The sequence below is a fragment of the Alosa pseudoharengus genome, unplaced genomic scaffold (genome assembly GCF_046254945.1).
Source record: "Alosa pseudoharengus isolate Yale_2024_CS ecotype anadromous, Long Island Sound unplaced genomic scaffold, YU_APseudo_1.1 YU_APseudo_1.1_scf_15, whole genome shotgun sequence".
Lineage (NCBI taxonomy): Eukaryota > Metazoa > Chordata > Actinopteri > Clupeiformes > Clupeidae > Alosa > Alosa pseudoharengus.
The window spans coordinates 27049063-27074485 of record NW_027468620.1 but is presented as its reverse complement, the minus strand read 5'-3'; the positions used below and the strand labels follow the sequence as shown (position 1 = coordinate 27074485).

The window sequence follows — 25423 nt, the reverse complement described above, 5'->3', positions numbered from 1 at the left end:
TTTCCTGAAGTTCGCCAGTCTAAGATCAATATTAAGTAATTATTCACCTACAATTACTTTCACCATACCTTACACACATACCGTTACACATTATATTTGCGCCGCTTTGCGCTTTGTTTGCAATTTATTCTGCAACTTATTGCAAATGAATTATTTATCTTGTAATCATTGGGAAAACAATTCTATTCAAAATGCAGCCTTAGCACTACAAATAGATCTCAGATAAGCAATTTTGTTATTTAGTTGTGCACCTGCTTTATACTTGCCCCGTAGGCTACTCCCAGTTTCTACAATCAATTGATTTTTTTTTTAGTGTGACAGTGAAAAGTATATGCAACCATACTCTCCTTTTCATGTCATCTTTATTCATCCCATATACTGTACGTTTCACTATATCATAACCTTATTCTCTTGTGTTCTGATTCTTATTTAAATGTGAAAAGTATGTTTCTGTGTTTGTAGTCTAGCATTTGGTTGTTATGATTCGGCCAGTCATCACAATTGTCATGTTGCTGAATTCTGCAAAAAGTGTGTAAGCAACTGTAAAAAGATTAATAGAAAAAATAGAAATGCAATGAGTGCCTATGCAGCCCTTTGATTGGACCCCAATAAGAAAAGTTTGTAACACCTGGTAGACCTACACATTACATAGATTGTATCGCAGTTTTCTGATTGCTTAGGCACCATTTTTGCAACTATTGGCTATTTTTTTTAACTAAAGGCCAAACTCTACACACTAAAAACAGGACCTACACTATACTAGCAAAAAATGAATGTATTGCAAAAGCACACAATTCTTGCAAAACTGTTCAAACTTTTAAAAATTGTGTTTTTGCGCACACAAAACACAAACTTACACTGAAAGTAAATAAAAAGCTCTTATGGCGTATCAGTTTGCAATAGAGTTCTGTTATACATGATATAGTGATGTAAACATGCATTCCATACACAAGTATTCAAACGAGTAAATCAAGTATGGATGTTTATTTCAATACAAATAAAGAGGTGGGGGTTCAAACAACAAAAAAACAGTAGAAGAAAACAATCATCATTTTGCAAGGATGGAAAAACAACAGAAAAATAATTAGGTTAGATCTTAAAACGAATGTGTTAAAGAGATGTGTTAAAAAAACAACGCAAGTTGTGTTATTTTAAAGACATATTGTGTAACAAATAAAAAAAGGAAACAACACAAACTGTGCTGTCCCTATTTGGACACATAGATGTTTTAAAAACAATGCAAGTTGTGTTGTTTTCAATACATTTGTTTTTTAAGAGTGCACCATCTTTTCAGTTCTGTCCGTAAGATTCCATCTCCTCCCTCTCCTCCTCTTACTTATTCATCTCCTGGTTCTCATCCTCGTTTCTCTCCTCTAATTCTGCCTTTACTCTCTGTCGTATATGGTCCACCACTGTAATCCAGACCAAATGCTAACCAGAGGCTTATTTATAGTGTTCAAGCTCCAATTGCTGAGTGAACTAAAACTGTTCTAACATGTCAATGTGGGAAGGCAAATTGTGCATCAATAATCACTGTTATTGTATAAGCATTAAAAAAACCTGTAAAACATTTTACAAACATCACTATAATGTGTATGTACAAAGTACAGCTGAGGTCAGGAAGCTTTTCAAGTCAAGTCTAACGGATGAGGATCTACAGTTGTGCAGGTGTTCAGTCAGCAATCCAGTACAATATTCTCCCTGAGTGTGACAGATGAGGGGCACACGCGTGTCCAGTTGACAATCCAGTGCCATTTTCTCCCTGAATAACATAGAATAGAATAGAATAGAATAGAATAAATCTTTAATGTCCACCAAGGTGGAAATTTTTCTTTGGCTCACCAGACATAAAAGACAGATAGACATACAGCCACAATATCGTCTCAGACATATGAGTTAAAATATCATGATAACATACATAGAAAAGAATAAGAGTAAAAAAATACATAGAAATAAAAGTAAAAGAAATAAAAGAAATAGCATCTCAGTTTGATATTGTCACTTGGTTTGATTGAGGATACTGATGGCATTTGGAGTAAAGGATTTTTTAAATACACTTTTTGCCAGAGGCACTCTGTAGCGCCTCCCAGACTTCAAGAGCTCAAACTGGCTAGAAAGAGGGTGTGTACTATCTGCAATGATTTTCCTAGCTTTCTTCCTCATTCTGTCAGTATATATTTGTGTCAGATGTCTTTGAGGTCTTCCTACTATTTTACTAGCCATTGACACTATCCTGTTTAGTTTGTTCCTGGATCTACAGCTTAGGTGTCCAAACCAAGCAGAGAGGTGAAAGGTTAACACACTTTCAATGTGCGTGGTGTATACTAGCTCAGTTATCTGAGCACTAACACCCAGACGGCTCAGTCTTCTGAGGAGACTGAGTCGTTGTAAGCATTTCTTAAAAATGTACTCGGTGTTGTCTGAAAAACTCAGATGGTTGTCAACAACCGTACCTGGGTATTTAAAAGTTCCCACAGTTTCAACTGCTAGGCCATTAAGTGAAACTGGCTCTGTTGTGTCTTGTTTTTTTGCAGAAGACTAACTCCTTTGTTTTTGACAGATTAATCTCTAGCTCGCTATCATTGCACCATGCTTCAAGGGCCTTTATGTGTGCTAGATAGGAGGCCTTACCAGAGGGGTCAGTTTTTTGTAAGAGGCCTACTAACGCCATGTCATCCGCATATTTTATCAATTTAAAGAGGCTATCATTGATAGAGAACTCGTTAGTGAATAGAGAGAAAAGTAGAGGGGAAAGGACGCTGCCTTGTGGGCATCCTGTACTGATGGTTTGCAATCCTGAGAAAATGCCATTTACACATACCCTCTGAGGGCGACAGGAGAGGAAGTCTCTGATCCAGAGAATTAGGCCCTTATCTATGTTAATTTTGGCTAGTCTTTGCAGGAGAATGTGTAGTTTAATGGAATTAAAAGCTGCTAAAATCTACAAATAGGACTATAGCACATCCCGTAGGAAGTGCAAGCTGTTTTGAAATAGAGTCTAGAAGGACCAGCACAGCATCGGCTGTCCCTCTGTCACTTCTATATGCAAACAGCAGTGGATCTAACAAGCTGGTAACTTGAGAGGTCAGAATATCCACCAGAACTCTCTCCATTGTTTTACACAATATGGAGGTGATGGCTATAGGTCGGAAATCTTCAGGCTGACTCGCACCTGGCTTTTTTGGTATGGGCCTTATTAGAGAACATTTCCAGGACGTGGATACACCTGCAGCTAGGAGGGCGTTAAATAGCCTTGAGAAGACACCTTTTAATTGTGGGGCACAGTCTTTCAGTAAGCGGGCTTTCAGGCCATCTGGGCCAGTGGCTTTATTCGGTTTCAGTTTGGTGAGGCTTTTGTTAACAGCTTTTTCTGTAATAAATATTGGTGAACCTATGGGGAGATTTTTGCAGATGTCATCGCACTCAACCTTGTAGGAAACATGCAGGAAAGATTATGGTAAACCTAAAGGACAACTGCAGAGTATAAGCCTGGCTGAACTACATAAAGTCGAAGTCACAAGCCAAAAAGAGAACCTATTTTAAGGACTCGTCTAAATGCCCAACGTCTGACTCTCTAACTGCATGCCTGCGCTGCTCATTTAGTTGCTACACTTAAAACGAGTTGGCTAGTTAGAAAGGCGGTGGCACAATGCTCATGTGCTCACAGCAAGGTGAAAAAGAACTTGAACTGAGGAGCAGATGCTGACCTAACTGTTGCATCTATGAGGGACTAAAAGGGAACTCACCGAGGGCCCTTGCTGCCTATGGTGTGGTGACACAGGTCATAGGGCCCCTGTCACTGACTTGCCCTCGCCGGGGGACAAGCGTCTCGGCCTGGAGGCAGTAACTCGTTCTGGGCTTCAGGTTAACGATCCTTAGCTCTTTGCTACAGACATCGATGTCATGCTGCTCCTAGAGATTGAATAGTACACTTACAATTAGCTCATGCAAACCGTTATTTATAGTCACATTATAGCTGCAATTAATATTACTTAACATACATTGCCTCCTTTGTAAGAGCGCAAAAATCTAAAAAAAAAAGATACAGACTTGACAGTGCATATCCTTACCCTGTTCTACTGTTTTATGTTTGCAGAATCTGAACTCGGTGCCATGCATGCCTTTTTAAAAAGAGAAGTTTAGAGAAGGAAGTCCTGGCCCCTACCTGCTCTCCATTGTCATGGGTGAGGTATATCCTGAAACGGACACTCTCGTATTTGGTTATTGGGATGAGTCCTCCATTAGCCCTCCTGTGAGCGGTGCGAGGGGCTTGGACACGGACCACAATGCTTTGCTCGGTAACATTCAGCTTCAACGTTGGTGGGCTGAACAATGCTGCAAAAACAAGACAAAGACATTGTGATGTTTCCGTTCAGTGAAAAAAAACATGGTCATATTTTGGCTGAACTCAAGAATTTCAGATGTAACACCAGCAGCCTGTAACTCTGTTGCTGTGTCGAGTAATGGGATGGATGGGTACTTACATGCCCACTGAGGGAAGAACCTGGTACTCAGGGTCCATTCTGATATGACACCGTTGCTGGACGCTTGGACTCTGGCGTAGTACCACTCCCTTGGGTCTGACGTCTCTTTGCTGAGGTCACACCGGTGCTGACTGATGTTCTGACAGTGTCGTACATCTGTCCACTGTTTGTCACCATATCTGTCATCGGAAATGGTCATTTATTCCCTTTCATCAAAGTTATTGTGCATGCAATGTAGGTTACAGTAGTAGTGTTAGTACCAGATAAAGTCAATAACTAAGTTCTCAATTAGTTTTTCTAGATTGATTCTTCCCAGACTCCAGGTAGATTGTGTAATGATCATTTAGTATATGCATATTGCACAGTATTGCTGTTAAACATTATTGCTACGTAGCTCGAGTTGCTGCAGTTAGAGTAACCAGGCAGCTACTGTGCTACACTTTGGGGGCATCTTTCAAAATACAATACTCGGTGACCTCAGGAAACAGAGATCAATGCGAAAAATCACCGGATTTTCCTTTAAGTCTCGCAAGAATCATTGATTTTATGTTCAGTAGTGGAATACACAACTGTATCATCTGGGCACTGGCGAAATGAAAGAGCAGACTTACATTTTATACTGCACAGAGAAGAGGACTGTGTCTAAGGTGCTGGTTTGCATTTTCCAGTGCAAGGTGTTTCTGTAGTCCAGAGATTGAAAGTTGAGCTCCAACATTGGGGCATCATCTTGCTGGTGTAAGCCAACTATAATAGCAAAAGGATGAGTTGGTGACTGATGAACAGACAGACAGGAGACAGACAGACAGACAGACGGACAGACGGACAGGGACAGGTTGACAGATTAATGGATAATCATAGATGTACCGACCTGCTGCACACCATACAAGAAGAGCGTTACTCAGCACAAGTAGTGGAATAGACACTGACATGTCGGCAGTCGGAGTAGGATGTGTGTTGAAATGTCCAGCTAAGGCTCAGCAATGCAACTTTTAAATAGGCCATGTGCACTTCCTGTTTTTATCCCATTGTCTATTCATAGGACATGGTCAGGTGCATCTACGTACAAGTAAAAAGATCTCTGGTAACACTTTACGGTAAGGGTACATGAATTATCATATACATAAATCATGAATTAATTCATGCATGAATTCATGATAATTAATTCTTAATTGCATGAATTCATGATAATTAATACTTCATTCCTTAATATCTCATGAATCATCAGGAATTGACATGAGTTCATAGTCTGTCATTCGTGACCACATACATGAACAGCACATCACCTAAAGCATTACTGTAGGTACGGTGGGCACATCATTATGAATTATGATTTATTAAGCATGATCATGAATATTTCTTTTTCTGCCAAAATGTGGTAATCTCTGCTCAAATTCTGATTTGAACACAACTTTGCACTTCTCTAAACGTTAAATGTAATCATGATGGATCATGCTTAAGAAATCTTAAATCATAATGATGTTCCCATCATACCTAATGTCTTAGTTGATGTGTTGTTCATGCATGAGGTCATGAATGAGAGACTGAACTCATGTCAATTTCTAATGATTCATAAGATATAAAGGAATGAAGTAATGCATAAATCATGAATTTAGGCTTGGAACCGAAGGGTTACCGGTTCGATCCCCGACCAGTAGGAGCGGCTAAAGTGCCCTTGAGCAAGGCACCTAACCCCTCACTGTCTGCTTCCCAAGCGCTGCTGTAGCAAGGCAGCTCACTGCTCCGGGTGTGTGCTTCACCTTCACCTCACTGTGTGTTCACTGTGTGCACTGTGTGTTCACTAATTTACAGATGAGATAGATGCAGAGACTAGACGAAAGTATACTTGGCCTAGAAACCTGATTTACCTTTACATTTACATGATAATGCATAAAGTGTTACCAATTGTAGTTCCGTCCCTAATAAAGGTCTTTCTTCAAGATGAACTGCACATTTTAGAGTGCTTTTTGTCTTAAACAGTCCAAGGCATATCTGTGCCAAACAGCATACTTTATAATCAGCATCTTTTGATATGTACTGTAACATCTAAAGCATCCCAAACATGCTTAGTAGGTGATATATGTCTAGTGAGTATGTAGGTCCTCCCAGGCATTGTGTACAGATTCTTACAACATGGGGCCATACATTATCATGCTGCAACATGATGGCGATGATGGTGGATGAATGTCATTGAAATGGGCCGGATCTCATCAATGCATGTCTGTGCATTCAAATTGGCGTCAATAAAACACGTTGTGCAGTCCCTTGTGCAGACCCCACTGCCACCATGGGCCACTCTGAGGCTGACAAGCACTCAGATGAGCTTCCCTGAAACGGTTCTTGACCATTTGTGCAGAAATTCTGCAGTTGTGTAAACTTTTAAACTCAGCTGTCTGGGTGGCTGATCTCAGATGATGTATCTGGTAAAGATGCTAGATGTGCTGGCAGCTGTTTTTGTCTGAGCAGCTGTTTTTGCAGAAGTGGAGACTTTATAACGTGTAAGGTTTTGAACATTATTATAATTTTTTTTATTTTGGCATGCAATGTGTAGGCATTTGAAAATAAGGCAAGAAAGATCCATAATTTTGGTATTGGGTAAGTTCAGGGCCGGTTCTAGCCTACTACAATTGGGTGGGCTGGTAGAAATATTGGGTGGGCAACATAGAAAAGCTGTGAAATTGGATAGAAATTGACATAAACACAAGAAACAAACAAAAACAATCAGTACTACCTAGCAATAGCTGCCTGGCTGCTCTGGCTGTTGGCTGCAGCAACTCAAGCTAGGTAGCAACAATTGTTTTCGTTTTTTTTTCTTACGGACTCAATGACTTTGGGAAACAGAGATCTACGTGAAAAATGGCCAGAGTTGAGGCAAGGAGAGGTGAATCTAACATATATAAGCACAGCTATGTACCAGCTAGCTACCATTACACTCAAAGTCAACTCATCTACATCCAAACTGGGTTTGAGGCTGCACACTGTGCAGATGCCCAACTGAAACACCAGTCTATGGGTTGAAATAAAAAACAATTCTTGACTTTGTTTGGGTGGGCAAGACACAATGCTTGGGTGAGCTTAGCCCACCTTGGCTCCTGCCTAGAGCCGGCCCTGGGTAAGCTTGTCAGTGCAAAACAAATTACGCTTTCTAGTGTGTTCATTGACTGTGTATTGTGTGAAAGAAACATGATTTGTGTCAATTGGTATGGTTAATCACAGACAGATGTTGTGCTAATTGTGTTGAAAAGGTGACAAAAGTATGTAACAATAGATATGGAGTAAATTCATAACCCCCCCCCCCCCCACACCACCACCACCACCAACAGCAAACTCCATTCTCTTCAAGATTATTGTGTGTGTGTGTTTATATTTGTGTGAGTGTGTGTGTGTGTGTATGTGTGAGAGAGAGATGATCTATTATTATTATCTACTATCTATCTATTATCAACAAGCCTCACAGGTAAAGCTGAAGTGAAACCCCAAAAGACAACAAAGACTGCGGAACTAGCATAAAGGTCATCTTTTGACTTGCGTTCACATGGTAATGGTGTCCTTGCTTCCTCCACCAGTGCTGGATGTACTGGAAACAGTGCAATGGCATGAGACTGCAAATATCCGGTGAGGGGAGTCCCTGGGCGTCAGCTGATGCTCAGACGTCCGGGAACCTTTGGAGTTCTTGTTCATTTTGCGAATTTTGAATTGAGCCAACAGGAAGTTTAGGTCACTGCCTGGGGGGTCCTTCTCAAGAGTTGGTAGCAAATCTATCAAAAGCCTAGAAGCAGAGCCCATTGATGACCAAATACATTCAACATCAGTTCCAAATGTTTTGGTGTACTCGTTATACTTGCCCTGACGAAGAGAACAAGCTCAAATCCTCTACTCCAAACATACAGTACATATCATGTGTCTTAATTAGCTTCTCCGCAAGGTCCTGCCAGTGGAATGATGATGCTCTGACTATCCATATAAAGGGTTTATGAGGTTGGTGTGTCTAAAGCAGTGTTTCTCAAACCTTTTCAGACTAAGGATCACTTAACCGATAAAAGAAAAGCCTCACGGACCACCCAACTTAAAAAAAAGTAGACCTACTTCAACAGTATTACACAATAGGCCTACTCAATGAACCACCTTGCTTATTGTCTTTGCACCTTGCTTATTGTCTCAGAGAATTCATATGATTTAAACTGGCATAGTTTACATAGGCAATGTTGCAGAACTATTTGGATTTACATACAAGTTGGTTCAATATTGCAAACAACTCATCTTATATTTTACCACGCCTGCTCATGGACCACATGGAATAGCTTGTGGACCACCAGTGGTCCCCGGGCAACGCTTTGAGAAACACTGGTCTAAAGTCTTGTCCCCCACGATTGACAGTAAACATTTCATTTAGGTTTGAGATCTTTGTGGATCCACATCTTTCTGAGGGAGGCACTCTGCAACAGTTACTACAAGCCTAGATCATATGCCTGATGGGGAGAGCTCCTATTTTGATATTTAAGATTTGCTTTGCAATGGTCAGGGTTTAATACACTACATAAAAATAAGCTGTGATGCATTTGTGTTGTCTCAAGAATGCTGGGAAATGCTGTAGTGCTGAAAAATATTTGAAAATATTTGATAAACTTTTTATCTCAATTTGACAGCCACAATTAGTAATTTCCACAGCTGTCTGTATCAGATCCGTTTCTTGAATTTCCCCTGGGGATCAATAAAGTATCTATCTATCTATCTATCTATCTATCTATCTATCTATCTATCTATCTATCTATCAGTCGTTTCTGGACGCTTTGTTGAACAATCTCCTGACCTACACAATGACATTTGAACTACTTTAACTACTCTCTGAATGTCACCAGTCCTTCCTGGTAGAGTTCAGATTACCTTCCACTCAACACCAGCCACTTACATAGTTCAACTGTAAAACCAGTCAGCAGTCTGCTATTGTTATTTTTATGGAACACTAAAAAAATACTAACTGTAAAAATAATTGCATCAGGGTGTGAGAATGGTGGAAAGAAGTGTGTGTGTGTGTGTGTGTGTGTGATTGTGTGTAGGTGTGTGCAATTGCTGGAATTTGCAATGGTATCAGATGAATTGTTTGGAGATGTGTTAACTTCCCTTTGTCAATGGGTTGTATTTCATTGATGCAGACTCGAGAGGCCTCACAGGAACAAATGCTTATGCAATTTATGCAGTGTCATAAACTGCATGAGGAAGCAGGCCCAGACCCCATTCCTCTCCAGTAGAGGTTTCCGTTAAACCATAGGTGTGAACTACATTTGTGAAGAACTTCCATATATGGCCATAAAGTCTCTTTATTTCCAAATCTTCATGTAGAAAACAAAGTACAACATATAAAACAGCATAATGAAATAAGCTTTACAAAAAATGCTGGGCAAGAACAAATGAAAAAAATATATATAAAAATATAAAACTATATAAAAAAGTAACAAAATGTCCATAACTATTCAAAACACTTGGGTACCCTGGGTCCTTGTCTGAGGGGTTATCAGAGGGAGAAAGTCACCAAGGCTCTGCTCTGGAGCTAGCGAGGTCCATAACCACTGACCTGGTCCTCCGGGGCGATCTCGATGTCGATGACAGAGCTGTGAGTGCTCTCCGAGGTGTCTGGGATTCTCTCTCTATGCATGTAGCCATCATCGTCATCGCTGCCTTCATAGCACTCGCGCTGCGGTTGTGGCTCAGGCTCAAGGTCGTCCTTGAGACGGGCCTCGTAACCGTCCCCGGGCTGATCGTCGCTGGACGGGGCACGAGCAGGGATGCGGAAGAAGGTCTTCTCAGGGCAGCCATCAGGTGGGATGATCGTCGGGCTTTCTGCGGGGGAGTCCTCGGGCGACTGAAACAGAGAAGTGCTCCCTGTCTGGGCGCAACTAGATATGGTAAACTCCGGCTGCAGAATGCATGGGGCACCTGGTGTTCGTCTGGGTCTTAAAGACACCTGTACAATGTATGAAAAAGGAGAAAAAGGAAAGAGAATGATAATATCAGCATAGCAGACAACAGAAGGTAACCACTGCTGCTGAGATAGGAAGCAAACATATCTGATCCTTCTAGATCACCATCAACGCTACTCCCAACGAATATCTGATGTGCATTCCAAAGTAGACCCATCTCTGAGAAGATAAGCAAATGAACCCTTTTACGTTTGCATCACATAAAGCATTGGTCAGTAGAACCACGAGCTGACAAATCAGATTGTACCAAATGTATGGATTGCCATCATCTGGTTAATACACCCATATAAAAAATTGTCATAAATGAGTAAAATTACATTTTAAATGTTGTGCACTCAGGCAAATATATTTTCAAATACGTAGTATAAATGTGTATGCATGTCTATGTGTATGATACGTGAGCTAGAGTATCATAACCGGGTTTCTCAAAACCAGGATATGGGCTTACCTGGGTTTCTCAAATTGAGATATTTTTACCTAGGCAAACACAAACATACTCAAGTCCATGTAAACGCATTGGCAAAATCAACATTTCTTCAGAAGAGTGAGTCTCTGACTTACAGGCACATAGTAACTGGAGCGTTCAATCACAGTCTTGATCACTTTCTGTGCACCGAGGAGAATACCCACAAGTGTTGCCAGTACTATGACACAGACCACCACAAAAAGATAGATGGGCCACGGACCTGTACATCACACAAACAGTGTTTAATGAGTTAGCACACAATGACACATTGCTGTGTGTGCTCAGGGACAACACATTTTGTGTCAATTTCAACACTGCAATTATGTGGAGATAGCCGAATTGTGTGGCTGTCTGGGTGGGTTAAAAAGTTAAAATTGTAGCAGAAATAGCTGAAATTTGTCTTTAACCTTTCACCCAGCCACACAATTGCTGTGTTGAAATTGACACAAAAATGTGTTGTCCCTGAGCACACACAGCAATGTGTCATTTTAACACATCACTTCTTAGAGTGAAGAGCATGACAATAAGAAGAGTGTACTGAAAAGATCAGTGCACAATTATCCATACCATTTATAACATCTGCATTCAAAGCCAAGAGCATCCTTAAGCAAGGTTGCATATAGGTTTTATTACAACAAGTTAGTAAGGAGTTTTGCTAAAACCAATAACACAGTCTACAGTAAGTTAGTAAGGAGTTTTGCTAAAACCAACAACACAGTCTGTGTTAGTAAGGAGTTTTGCTAAAACCAACAGCACAGTCTAAGTTAGTAAGGAGTTTTGCTAAAACCAACAGCACAGTCTAAGTAAGGAGTTTTGCTAAAACCAATAACACAGTCTACAGTAAGTTAGTAAGGAGTTTTGCTAAAACCAACAACACAGTCTGTGTTACAGTTTTTCTCAGTCACTTTGGTGCTTTTCTCAGATCAGAATGAACATTCTCATAACTATTAGTTCAACCTCCACAACATTCAGTCATTTGTGCACATCATAGTAGCAATTTCTCCTTCCTCTGAACAAATTGCAAATGCTTTTGAACATGTATCAGCTGTCAGTCAAAATGAACTATACTTATGGATGCTGAATAGTTATTCCCAATAAAACTAATTGCTTCATTTCATTGCTTGAGTCATTACATACAAAATTGGTGAACTAGTTATCAAATTCTGTCACAATGCTGTAGAATTGCAAAGAGCATATACAGTAAAACTGTGAAACGTACATATTCAGTGTCTTGTACTCACTTACTCCCCTAACTACAGCAATTTGTAACTTTACTGTAGTTTTCAAATGGCTGTACAAGTACTGTATAGTGCTGTCTTGTGCATTTTCAGGTAGTGGTCACCGAGTTCTGACCTGAGAGCATAAACTGTCGTAATGAAAACATGACAAAGCCATTTGACTATCATGTTCATAAACAATGGTATCAAGACTTCTCATTTTGATGACACTGGCAGTTTCATTGACATAAATACTTGCTTTTGAGGAATGGACTATCCATTTTGAGCAAGTGACAGGCTTTTGCAGGTTATCCACTAGGTTTTGCAGTTTGCACTAATTGTTTTGAGAAATGCACTAACTGCTGTGCAAATGTTAATAGTGATGTGAGAAAAGCACCAAAGTGACTGAGAAAAACTGTAATAAGGAGTTTTGCTAAAATCAACAGCACAGTCTACTGTAAGTTAGTAAGGAGTTTTGCTAAAACCAACAGCACAGTCTAAGTTAGTAAGGAGTTTTGCTAAAAACCAACAGCACAGTCTAAGTTAGTAAGGAGTTTTGCTAAAACCAACAGCACAGTCTAAGTTAGTACGGAGTTTTGCTAAAACCAACAGCACAGTCTAAGTTAGTAAGGAGTTTTGCTAATACCAGCTGCACAGTCTGCACTGATGCATTTTTGCAATATATTTAGGAGTGTGGGGCTACAGAACGTTTTTCTTTTTTATTGTGGTTACGACCCAGAGTACCTCTCTGGATCTATATTATCAAAATGAATTGGAGAATGTTTAATAAAACATCACTACCTATAAAATATATATCATAAAACCATATGTTTACCACCTGATATTGTTTTAATTACAAACAAAAAACTAATCAGTCAATACACAATTTTGTAAAGCAACATTTTGCTATTTGAACATTTAGAAAGGGTAAAAAACCCTATGCATTTACAATATAATAATTTACCCTTCTCAGGAACCGGGTTGCATACTTCCTTGGATGTTTTATAGAGAATGCCGCCGATGGCTCCCTCTACCTCCAAAGTTGTGCATTTCTCTATAGAGTCAACACTCAGCTGGATTTGGCCATGACACACTTTATCCTCCGGGGGGCACTGTAAGTCAAGTTTGCGCTGTAGAGCGCAGAATTGAACATGAGAAGTAAGGACAGAGACTTTCTAATCAGGAGACACAGCACTCAAAGAATCTCCCATAGAAATGTATGTTGTTAGTTTGTGACGCAAAGATGGCAGTCGTCTACACATATTCTGCCCTTTTCGCAGCCAAAAGTTATTTAATATTGAAAAATATATCTATAACAAAACATGCTTATCGATACTTGCTGTAGTCAATAAGCAATAAGCCCTGTGAGGCTGTAGGCTCCAGTGATTTTAGAACAGCTAAGAGGCGTTGTTAGGCAGAGACTCCTTTTACCTCATCATGAGTGGTGTGGACAGTGTAGAACATTTTCTTTTTCTTCTGCTTGTATTGAGGATGGGGAAAACTGAATTTAATCCCATTGGTTTCAATCATTATGTTCAGACTCGGGACGTCCATAAAACCTGCAGCAAGGGAGAAGTGGTCCTTGTCAATCAGTTTAAAGCCACAAGATTGTCCATTGCATCATTACACTGAGGTATCAGCAAAGGCCCTGAGATGCAAACACAATACTTTCAAATTCACTCGTGCAAATTCTGCAAAATGAACTACATGAGGACTCCAGAGACAATTAAAGACAACTTGAACATCACATAAAGAGCACAAGTAGCTTTCCCATTGGGTAGTGTCATATGTTAGGACACGAACGTGAAAGACCTGTATTGCAGATTATTTGAATTAATAAATACTTACAGCTGGTAATTTCAGGTCCTTCATAATCCCTGGCATAGCTGAAGTCTTTACGGACATCAACCGAGCGGATGTCTCCTTCCCAGGCAGTCAAGTTGAAATAGTACACGTCCACCATAGGTGTTGTGTCATCTGATATGTTGATATGGTGTTCTGATGTGTTGCTGTCAAAAACGGATTTGCCATCCCTGTTGATAAAACAACACCATGCAGTATCACCAAATCATTGAAGACTTCTCAAGACTGTGTTCCTATTTAGTGAGGAACACAGATACTTTAATTAAGATTTTGTTTGAGAGTTTGGAAAAAGGCAAAACCTAAAAGAGATTTTTCCTACTGTACCAAACTGCAAAAAAATAAATAAAAATAAATATTTGAAAAGCTATTTTTTGTGCCTGTTTTAGCCACTTACATCTAGATAGGTAAATGTATGTGTTCAAATTCTAACTCTTATTAGATTAGATTGAACTTTATTGTCATTGTGCAGAGTACAAGTACATAGACAATGAAATAGTAGTTTGTGTCTATCCAGAAGTGCAAAAAAGCATAAAGTGCAATGTGATTATCCACAGTATAGACAAGTGGTGCAGTATAAACAATATTTAGACATATAGTGCAGTGTAGACAGTGGTATGGCGTCTATGTACTGTAAGTGTATGTGTGTGTGTGTGTGTGTGTGTGAGTGTGTGTGTGTGACCACCATCCGCGCCCCCATGAACGGAATTCCATGAAACTCAGCATGCATTCAGAGGGTGTCATAGTGATCCTACAGGTCACATTTCGTGCAGTTCTGAACACAAAGATACCTGCGATTACAGAGCCTCAGTTTTGTTTTTTGTGGCGCTATACCATAAATGAGTGGTTATGGGATGGGTTGAGATGGCCCATCGAGTCTTACGTACAAAAAAATTTGGTCCTCCTAGGCCCTGAGGCACGACAGATCAAAAACTAAAATCAGTGGTTCTGTGTCATCCTTGTGGGGCTACATGCCCACCAAGTTTCGTGCAGCCCAGTCTTTCAGTGTCCCAGGAATCGTCGACACAAAATTACTGAAGAAAATCCGGAAGAAAAAAAAACTTTGCCTAAACCTAGAACCGCTACGGTAGCTACACTAGCTGCAGTCATAATAAGTGTATGTGTAGTATGAATAGTATAAAGAGCAGTAGAATATGGCTATGCATAAGTGTAATTACAGGGGCAGCCTTGATTGTCCGGCTCTTTGTTGTCCATGTCAAGGTTGCCATGGTCGTGGACACATCAACAGGCACAGGCAAGAGGAGTGGGGTGAACAGTCTGTGGTAGAGGTGAGAACAGTCTTTGATGATGCTGCACGCCTTACGCACGCATCGCTTGTCCTGGATGGCATCGATGGAGGTGAGTGAGGATCTGGTGATGCGTTCGCCAGTTTTCACCACCCTCTGCAGTGCTTTCCGGTCGGAAGCAGAGCAGCTGCCATACCATAATGTGCCACAGCTGGTGAGGATGCTCTCGATGGTGCAGCGGTAGACGTTCACCATGATCTGAGGAGACAGGTGGACCTTTAGTCTCCTCAGGAAGAAGAGACGCTGGTGAGCCTTCTGGATCAGGGTAGAGAGATATTGAGGGTCCAAGAGAGGTCCTCAGAGATGTGGACACCCAGAAGCTTGAAGCTGGTGACACGCTCCACCTCAGTACCGTTGATGAGGATGGGGGTGTGAGATTTTTGACTTCCTGATGTGATTGACTTATGATGCTAATTATATTTTAGGTAGATGAAATTGACAAACTTGTCACTTCATTAGTATCCCTATGATATAACTGCAAAAGTTGAGGAATAGTACTTAAGACTAACCAACCACAAAATGATCTTAAAGGTTCATTGTAAAGGTTGTGACATTTTCAAAGGGATTTTAGATATTTTTTCTTTGAACCTTGAATAGTGACTAACACTACAAATGGATAACATTAGCTCAACCTGTATCAGGATAAACAATTTACTTACGAGAACCTGATGATATTTACTGAGAACAAAACATTTCTAGCAGATCCAGAGTGGTTCCAGTAGGCAATGTTTATGCCATCCTGACAGAGGATGCTCAAGTTTTCAGGGGGTGCAACTGCAGAGGAGAGCAAAAGAGAAAACAAGAACAAAAAACAAACAGAAGACATTAACACATAATGTTATCTTAAATCCAGTCATCCCAATTAAATTATTGAATCTCTGGCTATATCTGTTGGGGAGGGTTCAAAAACAATAGACCACAAAACTATATAGTGAATAGCCTGGATATTTTGGTTGGTTGGAAAATGTATATCCGCCTAACATAACTTTGTATAACAAATGTCAAAAGAAAATTGACACTAGAACTTAGAAAATGTACTTTACCATGTACCAGTAAAAACCTATAGGTTGCTTTTAGGCTGCGGATATAGCCTACTTGTTTTTAACAACATGTACGTGTTACGCATAATGGCTGCTGGACATATCCTGCGTCCGTTTGATGCATCGGTCGTGCACGTCCTGGAAAATGAACGCAACACGTCCACAAGAGGCAATATTAAGCACAGTACATGCCAGTACATGTGCATGCATGAACCGGCTTTATTAACGACTTTGGGTCTGAATTCTGTGGCCTACAATCCAGTGGACCAGTGTAGAACAGGTAAGATTTTGTTCACAATGCAGCCAGTTGTGTACGTGAACGTACATGAACCCTTGGTCAAAAAGCAACTATATTCTCTGCTTCACAAGGCTGTTGAGGATAATCTCTCTGGTTGGTTCAGCATATATCTGATGACCTCTCTTCCTTCCTACATCTGACATCAGCTTTGCTAAAACATTTCCTTTCTCTCTGTGCAGTGCATTTCCCCCTTATAAACACACAGCCACCCGCTCTTTTCTGTTTCTCTGGCTAGCTGAACTATATGCAATAACTTTTAATATCTCACAATAAACTGTGCAAAAGAGAAAAAGACCAAAGCCGACAGCTACAATCTGTCATTCTAATCCAATACACTCTGTCAAATTCAGGTAATTCCTCCTCAGCCATCTAGCTGTGTTTTTTTGTGTGTGCACTCAAAAACATTCCAGTGCACAGAAAGAAGGGTGTGCAATATTATTGGCTGTTGACCTCAAATGTCAGCAACATTTGGTCAGACTGTTTGTCTGACCAAATGTTTGTCTTTAATGACAACAGGTGTTCTGAGTCCAAATCAGGTCTGCTAATGTAGGCCCAAATGTATTCAAGACTGAGACTGAGTTGTCTTTTGCAAACATCAAAGACTAGAAGGACTTTAAACAGGTAAAAACATGTAACTCGAAACATCAAACATGAAAAGGGAGTCTGACGCTTTGTTTGCTCATAGTGAAACTCAACATGTCATGACCGATATCCACAGGCTTCCTGTAAAGTTGAACCAGAGACTTTCTATAACAAATGTCAAAAGAAAATTGACACTAGAACTTAGAAAATGTACTTTACCATGTACCAGTAAAAACCTATAGGTTGCTTTTAGGCTGCGGATATAGCCTACTTGTTTTTAACAACATGTACGTGTTACGCATAATGGCTGCTGGACATATCCTGCGTCCGTTTGATGCATCGGTCGTGCACGTCCTGGAAAATGAACGCAACACGTCCACAAGAGGCAATATTAAGCACAGTACATGCCAGTACATGTGCATGCATGAACCGGCTTTATTAACGACTTTGGGTCTGAATTCTGTGGCCTACAATCCAGTGGACCAGTGTAGAACAGGTAAGATTTTGTTCACAATGCAGCCAGTTGTGTACGTGAACGTACATGAACCCTTGGTCAAAAAGCAACTATATTCTCTGCTTCACAAGGCTGTTGAGGATAATCTCTCTGGTTGGTTCAGCATATATCTGATGACCTCTCTTCCTTCCTACATCTGACATCAGCTTTGCTAAAACATTTCCTTTCTCTCTGTGCAGTGCATTTCCCCCTTATAAACACACAGCCACCCGCTCTTTTCTGTTTCTCTGGCTAGCTGAACTATATGCAATAACTTTTAATATCTCACAATAAACTGTGCAAAAGAGAAAAAGACCAAAGCCGACAGCTGCAATCTGTCATTCTAATCCAATACACTCTGTCAAATTCAGGTAATTCCTCCTCAGCCATCTAGCTGTGTTTTTTTGTGTGTGCACTCAAAAACATTCCAGTGCACAGAAAGAAGGGTGTGCAATATTATTGGCTGTTGACCTCAAATGTCAGCAACATTTGGTCAGACTGTTTGTCTGACCAAATGTTTGTCTTTAATGACAACAGGTGTTCTGAGTCCAAATCAGGTCTGCTAATGTAGGCCCAAATGTATTCAAGACTGAGACTGAGTTGTCTTTTGCAAACATCAAAGACTAGAAGGACTTTAAACAGGTAAAAACATGTAACTCGAAACATCAAACATGAAAAGGGAGTCTGACGCTTTGTTTGCTCATAGTGAAACTCAACATGTCATGACCGATATCCACAGGCTTCCTGTAAAGTTGAACCAGAGACTTTCTAATGATGAGACACAGCACTCAAAAAACCCTCCATAGAAATGCATGGGGCTAGTTTGTCACGCCAATATGGCCGTTGTCTACACATATCCCACCCCTTCCTCGGCAAAACGTCGACATGTGAATACATTGAGCCAATCATGTGGTGTGATGTGAATACATTGAGCCAATCATATGTTGTGTTGTGAAGACATCGTGCCAATCATGTGTTGTGATCTCGCCGCTGGAGCAAGATTGGTGTTGTGAAGCCTTGCGCACGCGCAGTTCGACCCAAAGACTGTGCCCGATGAGTGCCCATAAAACGTTGGTATATGGCCGCCGAGTGGAGGGACTTGCCTAAAAGGACTTTGCTTGAACTCAGGACATATGCTCCTTGCAGGGTCATTTTGTGCCAAATCAGACTAAATCCAGGAAAAGGGTTGCTGCACCTCCTGATTTTGCTTTTTTTGAATTTGAAGTTTGTCTACCTAATAGTTAGGTCCCAAAACTAAGACCTGTAAAATAGTTCAGTTAAATTCCAATGTTTTCATAATGTTTTCACCCTTGATTTTATATAATTTTACACTCTCAGAAATGCCTTATCTTGGAGGCTATGTTTGGACATTAATATCTTGACAAGTATTATTCCTAGCCTGCCAAAACGTTGTAGGGTGGAAGACAGACATGATCTCAGTGTGATTGGACTGTTAAATGTTTGTACTACATGGCCATTCGTTTTATATAAGGCCCTAAATATGGAACAAAGTGCAAAACTGGTAATATTAAACATTTTTTTTGTATTAACATGGCAACAATCACTATTTTGTCTGCAAATACGATACTTTGAGCCAATATTTGAGGCCTTTGCAATAAATGCACACAAAAGATAATAAGGTAATTTTTTTGGTAATGTTCATATTTTTTGTTTTGCTAATATTCATAGGACTAAAATGGCATGTGGTGTAGCTAGTAGGAACACAGAAATCAATATGTGAGAGCTCAAATATTGGTACAACATTAATCAAATATAGTACAAAAACAAGTTTATACTACCCTTAATGTCACTCTTTTTGTACTTTTTCCCCCAAATCTAGGGCCTTGTAGGAAATCTATGAGAATGTGTCATACTAACTTTTAATGGTTCAGTCATACTGAGAACATGTTTATCTTCCACCCTACAAACTTTGGGCTGCCTATGAATATTACTTTTCATTATATTAATGCCCAAGCATTGCTTTCCAGAAAATGTCATAATGTGATAAGGCTGTAAAACTGATGTAATTGCAAGGGCTGAAAATAATATGAAGACATAGGATTTGCGCAGAAATGTTTTACAGGCCTTGGTTTTGGGACCCATTCTTGATATAGACAAGGTTTGAACAAAACCTGAGATGGTGCAGCAACAGCCTTATCTGATTTGACATAGAATAAGCCTGCATGCTTTCCCTGAGATGTGGACCAGATCGGAGACGATCATTGTGTGGTGTCTTTGTGTCCGTGTTAGTTTTGGAGAGTATAGCCAACAATAAAGGGGATGAAGACCTCTAGCATCTTGCATGTGATGCATATTTTACTTCCTTCTCAAGAGCAACTGCTGTTTTCTCTTGGGAAACTGTGGATGACTAGCCTGGGTGTTCCCATGCTGCCTTGCACGCGATTTGATTCACGCTGCTAAGGCAGCCTGGAAACTACCGCCCTAATTTTTGCCTCAGATAGGGAACCAATCACAGAACAGGGGGGAAAGCAAGACGATGATGAGCTATGCAGACGCATTTGATAGACATCCGTGGCACCCAATTAACGGATCTGGGCATTTTTTTCAAATACGAGAAAATGAACATTTGGTTCCCAGACCACGTCTCATTGAGAAGTGGTGGCGCTAGCCAGGCTAGTGGATGACACTCAACCAAAACCAAAATGCTCATGGTACTGCAACAAAACAAATCTAAATACACCTGAATGATGGATGAAGCACAGCCTAGTTCTGAGGGTCAACATGATGTAGCAGACAGGAACCACATCAACATGAATTGGTTCAGTGCACTGCATGGCACTTACAGTGCTACAGTAATGTGCGGTAGGCCTACTGTGTAATCATTAACTTTATATCATCCCTGTACACTAACTCACTGCAGGTGTGTCAACAAGGTTAAGTGTTACAATTAGGACATGGCTCCTGCACACTGCTCAGTCTCAGTTCTTATGTGGCTATTTTTCACTTCACTCTTTCTGTCTCTTTGAGGTGAAACAAGAAAACATCACTCCAGGCGGAGCACAAATGACAGAACGAAACAAAAAGGATATCAAAGTCCGTGCCTCCACTTCCTCAGCGAACCAGAGATGCCCGTATGACACGTGTGAATGAGGCCACATTCACGTATCGCCAATGCACCACCCATAAACATTTTCATCTGAACGTGAGTGTCTCTGATGTCATCTGTAGCCACATATAAATACAGCACAAACATTTATAAACAACTACTTCCAGGAAGACCGCCTTGCCTAGGCCACAACCTCAAGAGGCGAGGATGTTGATCCAACAATAACTGGCCTGATCTGTGGCTTCCTATACCAAGAGCAAAATGTAATAATAATAATAATAATAATAATAATAATAATAATAATACATTTTATACAGCACTTTTCAAGCAAAGTTTATGTATGGACACATGTTAAGAGGGTGACATGATGCTGAAATAGCAATCACCTCCAACAACATTGACTTTCCTAGAGCAACTCTATGCAAATCCATATAAAACATGTTATATTAATTACATTTATTTACACAACATGTTCAATAAGCTTTGTTTCAACAAGCTTTGGCAAATTCAGATTCAAAGGACTCCCTTTTGACAGGAAACCTCCCTTTTGACAGGAAGAAATCTTGGGCCCTATCTTGGCGATCAGAAACGGATGGTCAGAGGTGCAAAGTTTATAGACATAGAATTGAATTGAATGTCTTTATTGTCATTGTACTTTACTATACAACGAAATTAGAGGCGTCCTTAAGTCCATATTCACTAATTTAATGGTGTGATTTTGTGATTGAATGCTGGGCACCGGGCGCAAAAGGGTTGCTCTTATGTTTTTATTAATCATTCATGGGTGTGTTTTGGGCGTAACATCTTTTAAACCAATGAGAATGACATCTGTAATTCCCTTTAACAGCAAGCAGCGCAACTTCAATGGTGAATGGTGATGAAAGCCTTGTGGTTAGAGTCTCTGACAGTTTAACAGGTCAAGCTGCACAGGCATGACAAAGTATAATAATGCAAGAACACTGAAAATCCTTTTGCAATATTACTGGAGGGTAACAGAGCATCTTACTGTCTGCTCAAATAAGCCTACACTGTGTTGACCTATTTTATCATTCAAAGACATCTAACATGCTTTTCTCACGCCTCCTCACGCCTGGATTATTGCAACAGTCTTTTCACATACCTTACTCAAAAGTCCTTACATAGGCTTCAAATAGTTCAAAACTCTGCTGCCAGCTGGCTCTTAAATAAGACCAAACGGTATGAACACATCACTCCTGTTCTAGCATCACTACACTGGCTCCCAATATGCTGGAGAATTGATTTTAAAATGCTACTCATTACATTTAAGGCTCTTCATGGCCTTTCCCCTGTAGTCTGAGCGAATTAGGGTTGAAGGTGGAAGTAAATACAGCAAAAGGATATTTGGTATTAATCGAATCGTAATTTCATGTAGATTAAGAATTTCAGGTGCCTACAGCGCAGATTTGTACCAGAAAAAAGATATACAGCTTTGAATGGACCATGGTATAATGATTATTGGGCCAAAATCGTATATTATCACATATAGATATTAGCTGATATCTCCCATACTGGTAAAAGGATCTTTACCAAACTTAGTGTACTTACTCACCATAAGTTCTTGATGAAATTAGTGGGGTCAAAGGTCAAGGTCACGTGGTCATACTTGACATGCAATGTTTGTTTTATACCGCTCAAGCAGATTGAAGGATCCTCATTAAACCCAACACAGTTAATTAAGCCTAAAAGCATTAAAGGCATTAAAGATCATGGGGTCACAGGTAGAGGTTAAAGGTCATGAGGCTATAGGTGGCTGAGGCATAGAATCAACTATCTGAATTGACATTAAAAAAGATTAAGACATTTATTAAAGCAAAACAAGCTTTATTTTCTGTATAAAAATAGTTTAAAACCCTCCACATCTTATTTTAAGAGGGTTTTTGTAGTAGCCTCTCTGAACTGTTTCAGTTCATAAATGATATTGGAGTAAAAAACAAAGTACTATTACATAACATTCAGTACATCAATAACACCATTGTAGTTCATTTGGACAAGCTGAATAGCAGAAGTTTTAGATTAAATCCAAACCATTTCGGTCAAACATCTGATAAACATTGTCATCTTGAGCTATTTCCTTCAACTTAAATTATAACGCCAGACAATCGATGTAAATGTCTATGTTGATAGAATAGTGTTAGAAATAAAAACTACCCTTACATCGCATTGCAATAGTTATACTTTGTTCCCTGAAGTTGGTAGTAGGCATATAAGCAACAGCAGCAGCGGACTGATATTACCTAGGATTCTACTAGGTATTATGGTGGGTTTTCAGGATGTGAAGGGATGTAATCATGGATTTCATAAAGGTTTATACTATTGCATGGGTTTTCATGTTTTAGAAGAATGTAGTCATGAGTGTCATAAGTCTTAATGCCACTGCATTTGCTGTGAGCAGTGTGAGGTCATTGTATCTTGTGTAGGCTAGATAGATAGATAGATACTTTATTGATCCCCAAGGGGGCTAGACCAACTGTCAGAGGAGTGGGGTGAGTGGAAAAGTACTGGGAGTACCAGGATGAGAGGATCTCCTCCTTACATGGTTAAGGGAGAGGGGGTGTTATCAAGCTGGTGAGGACTGGACAGGACAGGGATGAGGAGGCCACTGTGCCTTATGAGTTAGGTCTGCCCAGCTAGGAAGAGAATAAGATAACTGGAAACCAAACTGGAAGGAACCAGAAAAACTTAGGGTTACACTATTTTACATATGTTACCTATGCATTACATAGGTTTGCATATAGTTTTATGCATGATGGGAAGATGGTTTCCACCAATGTAAGCGACCCTGCTTGGTACTGATTGGTGAAGGGTGTTGATGGAGATGGCGTGAGAGGGTGGCACTTCTCAAGGGCTGAGGAGTATAAAATATAGTGTACAGTATAGCCATCCGTAGGGGAGATCTTGTCGGGGGCCCCAGCTGATGACATCTCCTCCCTATTGCTTTGATGGTTGGTCTGGACTTTGGTTGGGCTGTACTATCATTGCAATACGGTGAATAAAGATCAACAGTCTTCGGAAAATCTTCTATCTACATGGTCTCCTTAGGACACCTTGTTCCAGAGTGCTAAATTACTAAATAGTCAAGTGGTAATTGTTAATTGGACAATTGGATTTGGAAGTGGACATTTTCTAGCCTGGAAAATCCAGACCCTGGTAATCTAGAAAGATTAAGGGTCTGGCCACGAGCAATGTAATGGCTCAACTCGAGGGGCGGCACCAAGCATGCATTTGAAAATCTCACTGCACGCAATTGGATAACACTAGACCAATGTTTACTCTGAATGATTCCGGACTTCGACACAATTGGATAACTCTATGACCGATGTTTACTGACCTCCAACGTTGCAGCGCTGTCGTCATCAGTTTAGCTCGCCTCTGGCCCGCATATATCAGATACGCCGATTTGATTGGTTCCCCGGGATGCAAGGGGTAAAAATAACATGCATCATTGCTCATTCCATTGTGCTCTCGCGAGAGATTTCCAGGGTAGACATTTTCCACGACAGTATCCTGATTGGAGTACGCCTCTCTGTTTACTTTTCGGCACAGTACTACTAACCACTGCTAAGAAACTAGTCCCTCAAAATGTTATGCAATCATTGAAATGCAAGGATAGAATAATGTTAGAAATAAAACTATCAACACAGACAATTACATCGACAGTCTGCCGTTATAATTTATTTGTCTGCCGTTATAACGTATTTGCCTGGGTGTACTGTGGAGTGGGTAAGACTGTTTTTAGTGGCAGGTTAACACATACTGATGACTTGCGCCAGCTTAGCACCTGCGAACTCTGCAACTAGAAGGACTGGATGAAACGTGTTGAAAATGGTCTCCACTGATAAATATCACACATGCTAACTTGGAAATGAGGCCTTTTGTCCAAAATCCTGAACCACCCCTTAAAAAATGTGTTGGTGCCTATAGCAATGCTATAGTAAATCAGCTTTTGCAAGCCAGTGCTACAAGATGACAGTTCACCTCCACATTGGCAGATAACGCAAAGATCTGCGCATATGCCAGGTTCCTCTTCAAGTGCTGTCTCATCATCCATTGCAGTGAAATGGAAAATAATGAATCAAGACAGTACTGAGCACAACTAAATACTGATATTCATCCCAGGGGAAAATATTTCTTCTTACAACAGTCTCATCTTTCAGAAACAAAATTTAGAAAATGAACTGCTATCCTAATACTTTGTGTCCCTTAATATGCTTTGTAAGAAATTATAAGGTGGCTTGTAACTCATACAATTAAATCCCATTTTTTAAGAGATTGACAAATTCGTATTTAATTATATTATTGATATCTACCTACAAAATCTTCCAAAATATTTAGATATTATTTTTTGCCCACTCGTAACTTCAACTGAACAGATAACAACGGGCATGCCACATTACTAACATCAAAACTGGAAGACAATGTTAGTCTTCAGGGTCACAGAAATTGCCAGGAGAAAGTGGACAACACCTTGTCAATGAAGGGAAAAATAGTAAGGGCCACAGTTAACAGTCATACTAACTTATGGAAAGTCACAACAGCACAGAAAGCTATAATGTACAGCTGGAAGCAGCACTGCTTGTACTGTGGAAAGGACTGCATGGGCAATATTGAAAGAG

At 40.2% G+C, this 25423-nt stretch overlaps 2 protein-coding genes across 3 annotated transcripts in view; both read right to left on the bottom strand.

The window, feature by feature from the left end:
• Nucleotides 1–992: 992 nt before the first annotated feature.
• On the bottom strand, nt 993–5619 carry il22ra2 (interleukin 22 receptor, alpha 2). The gene is made up of 6 exons (XM_076285112.1): nt 5353–5619; nt 5096–5228; nt 4485–4663; nt 4166–4335; nt 3747–3912; nt 993–1762 (listed from the first exon to the last, which is right to left on the bottom strand). The coding sequence occupies exons 1-5, from the start codon at nt 5411–5413 to the stop codon at nt 3763–3765; spliced, it is 693 nt and encodes a 230-aa protein (XP_076141227.1). The 5' UTR covers nt 5414–5619; the 3' UTR covers nt 993–1762; nt 3747–3762.
• Nucleotides 5620–9783: 4164 nt separating this feature from the next.
• LOC143124500 (uncharacterized) overlaps nt 9784–25423 on the bottom strand; it is a 29170-nt gene continuing 13530 nt past the window's right edge. For both annotated transcript variants that reach the window (XM_076286078.1, XM_076286079.1), the window contains 6 exons: nt 15969–16083; nt 13991–14175; nt 13574–13701; nt 13107–13272; nt 11021–11145; nt 9784–10443 (listed from right to left, as the gene is read on the bottom strand). In XM_076286078.1, the coding sequence (XP_076142193.1) occupies nt 10030–10443; nt 11021–11145; nt 13107–13272; nt 13574–13701; nt 13991–14175; nt 15969–16083 (1133 nt within the window). In that variant the 3' untranslated portion in view covers nt 9784–10029. The remainder of the gene's footprint in view (nt 10444–11020; nt 11146–13106; nt 13273–13573; nt 13702–13990; nt 14176–15968; nt 16084–25423) is intronic.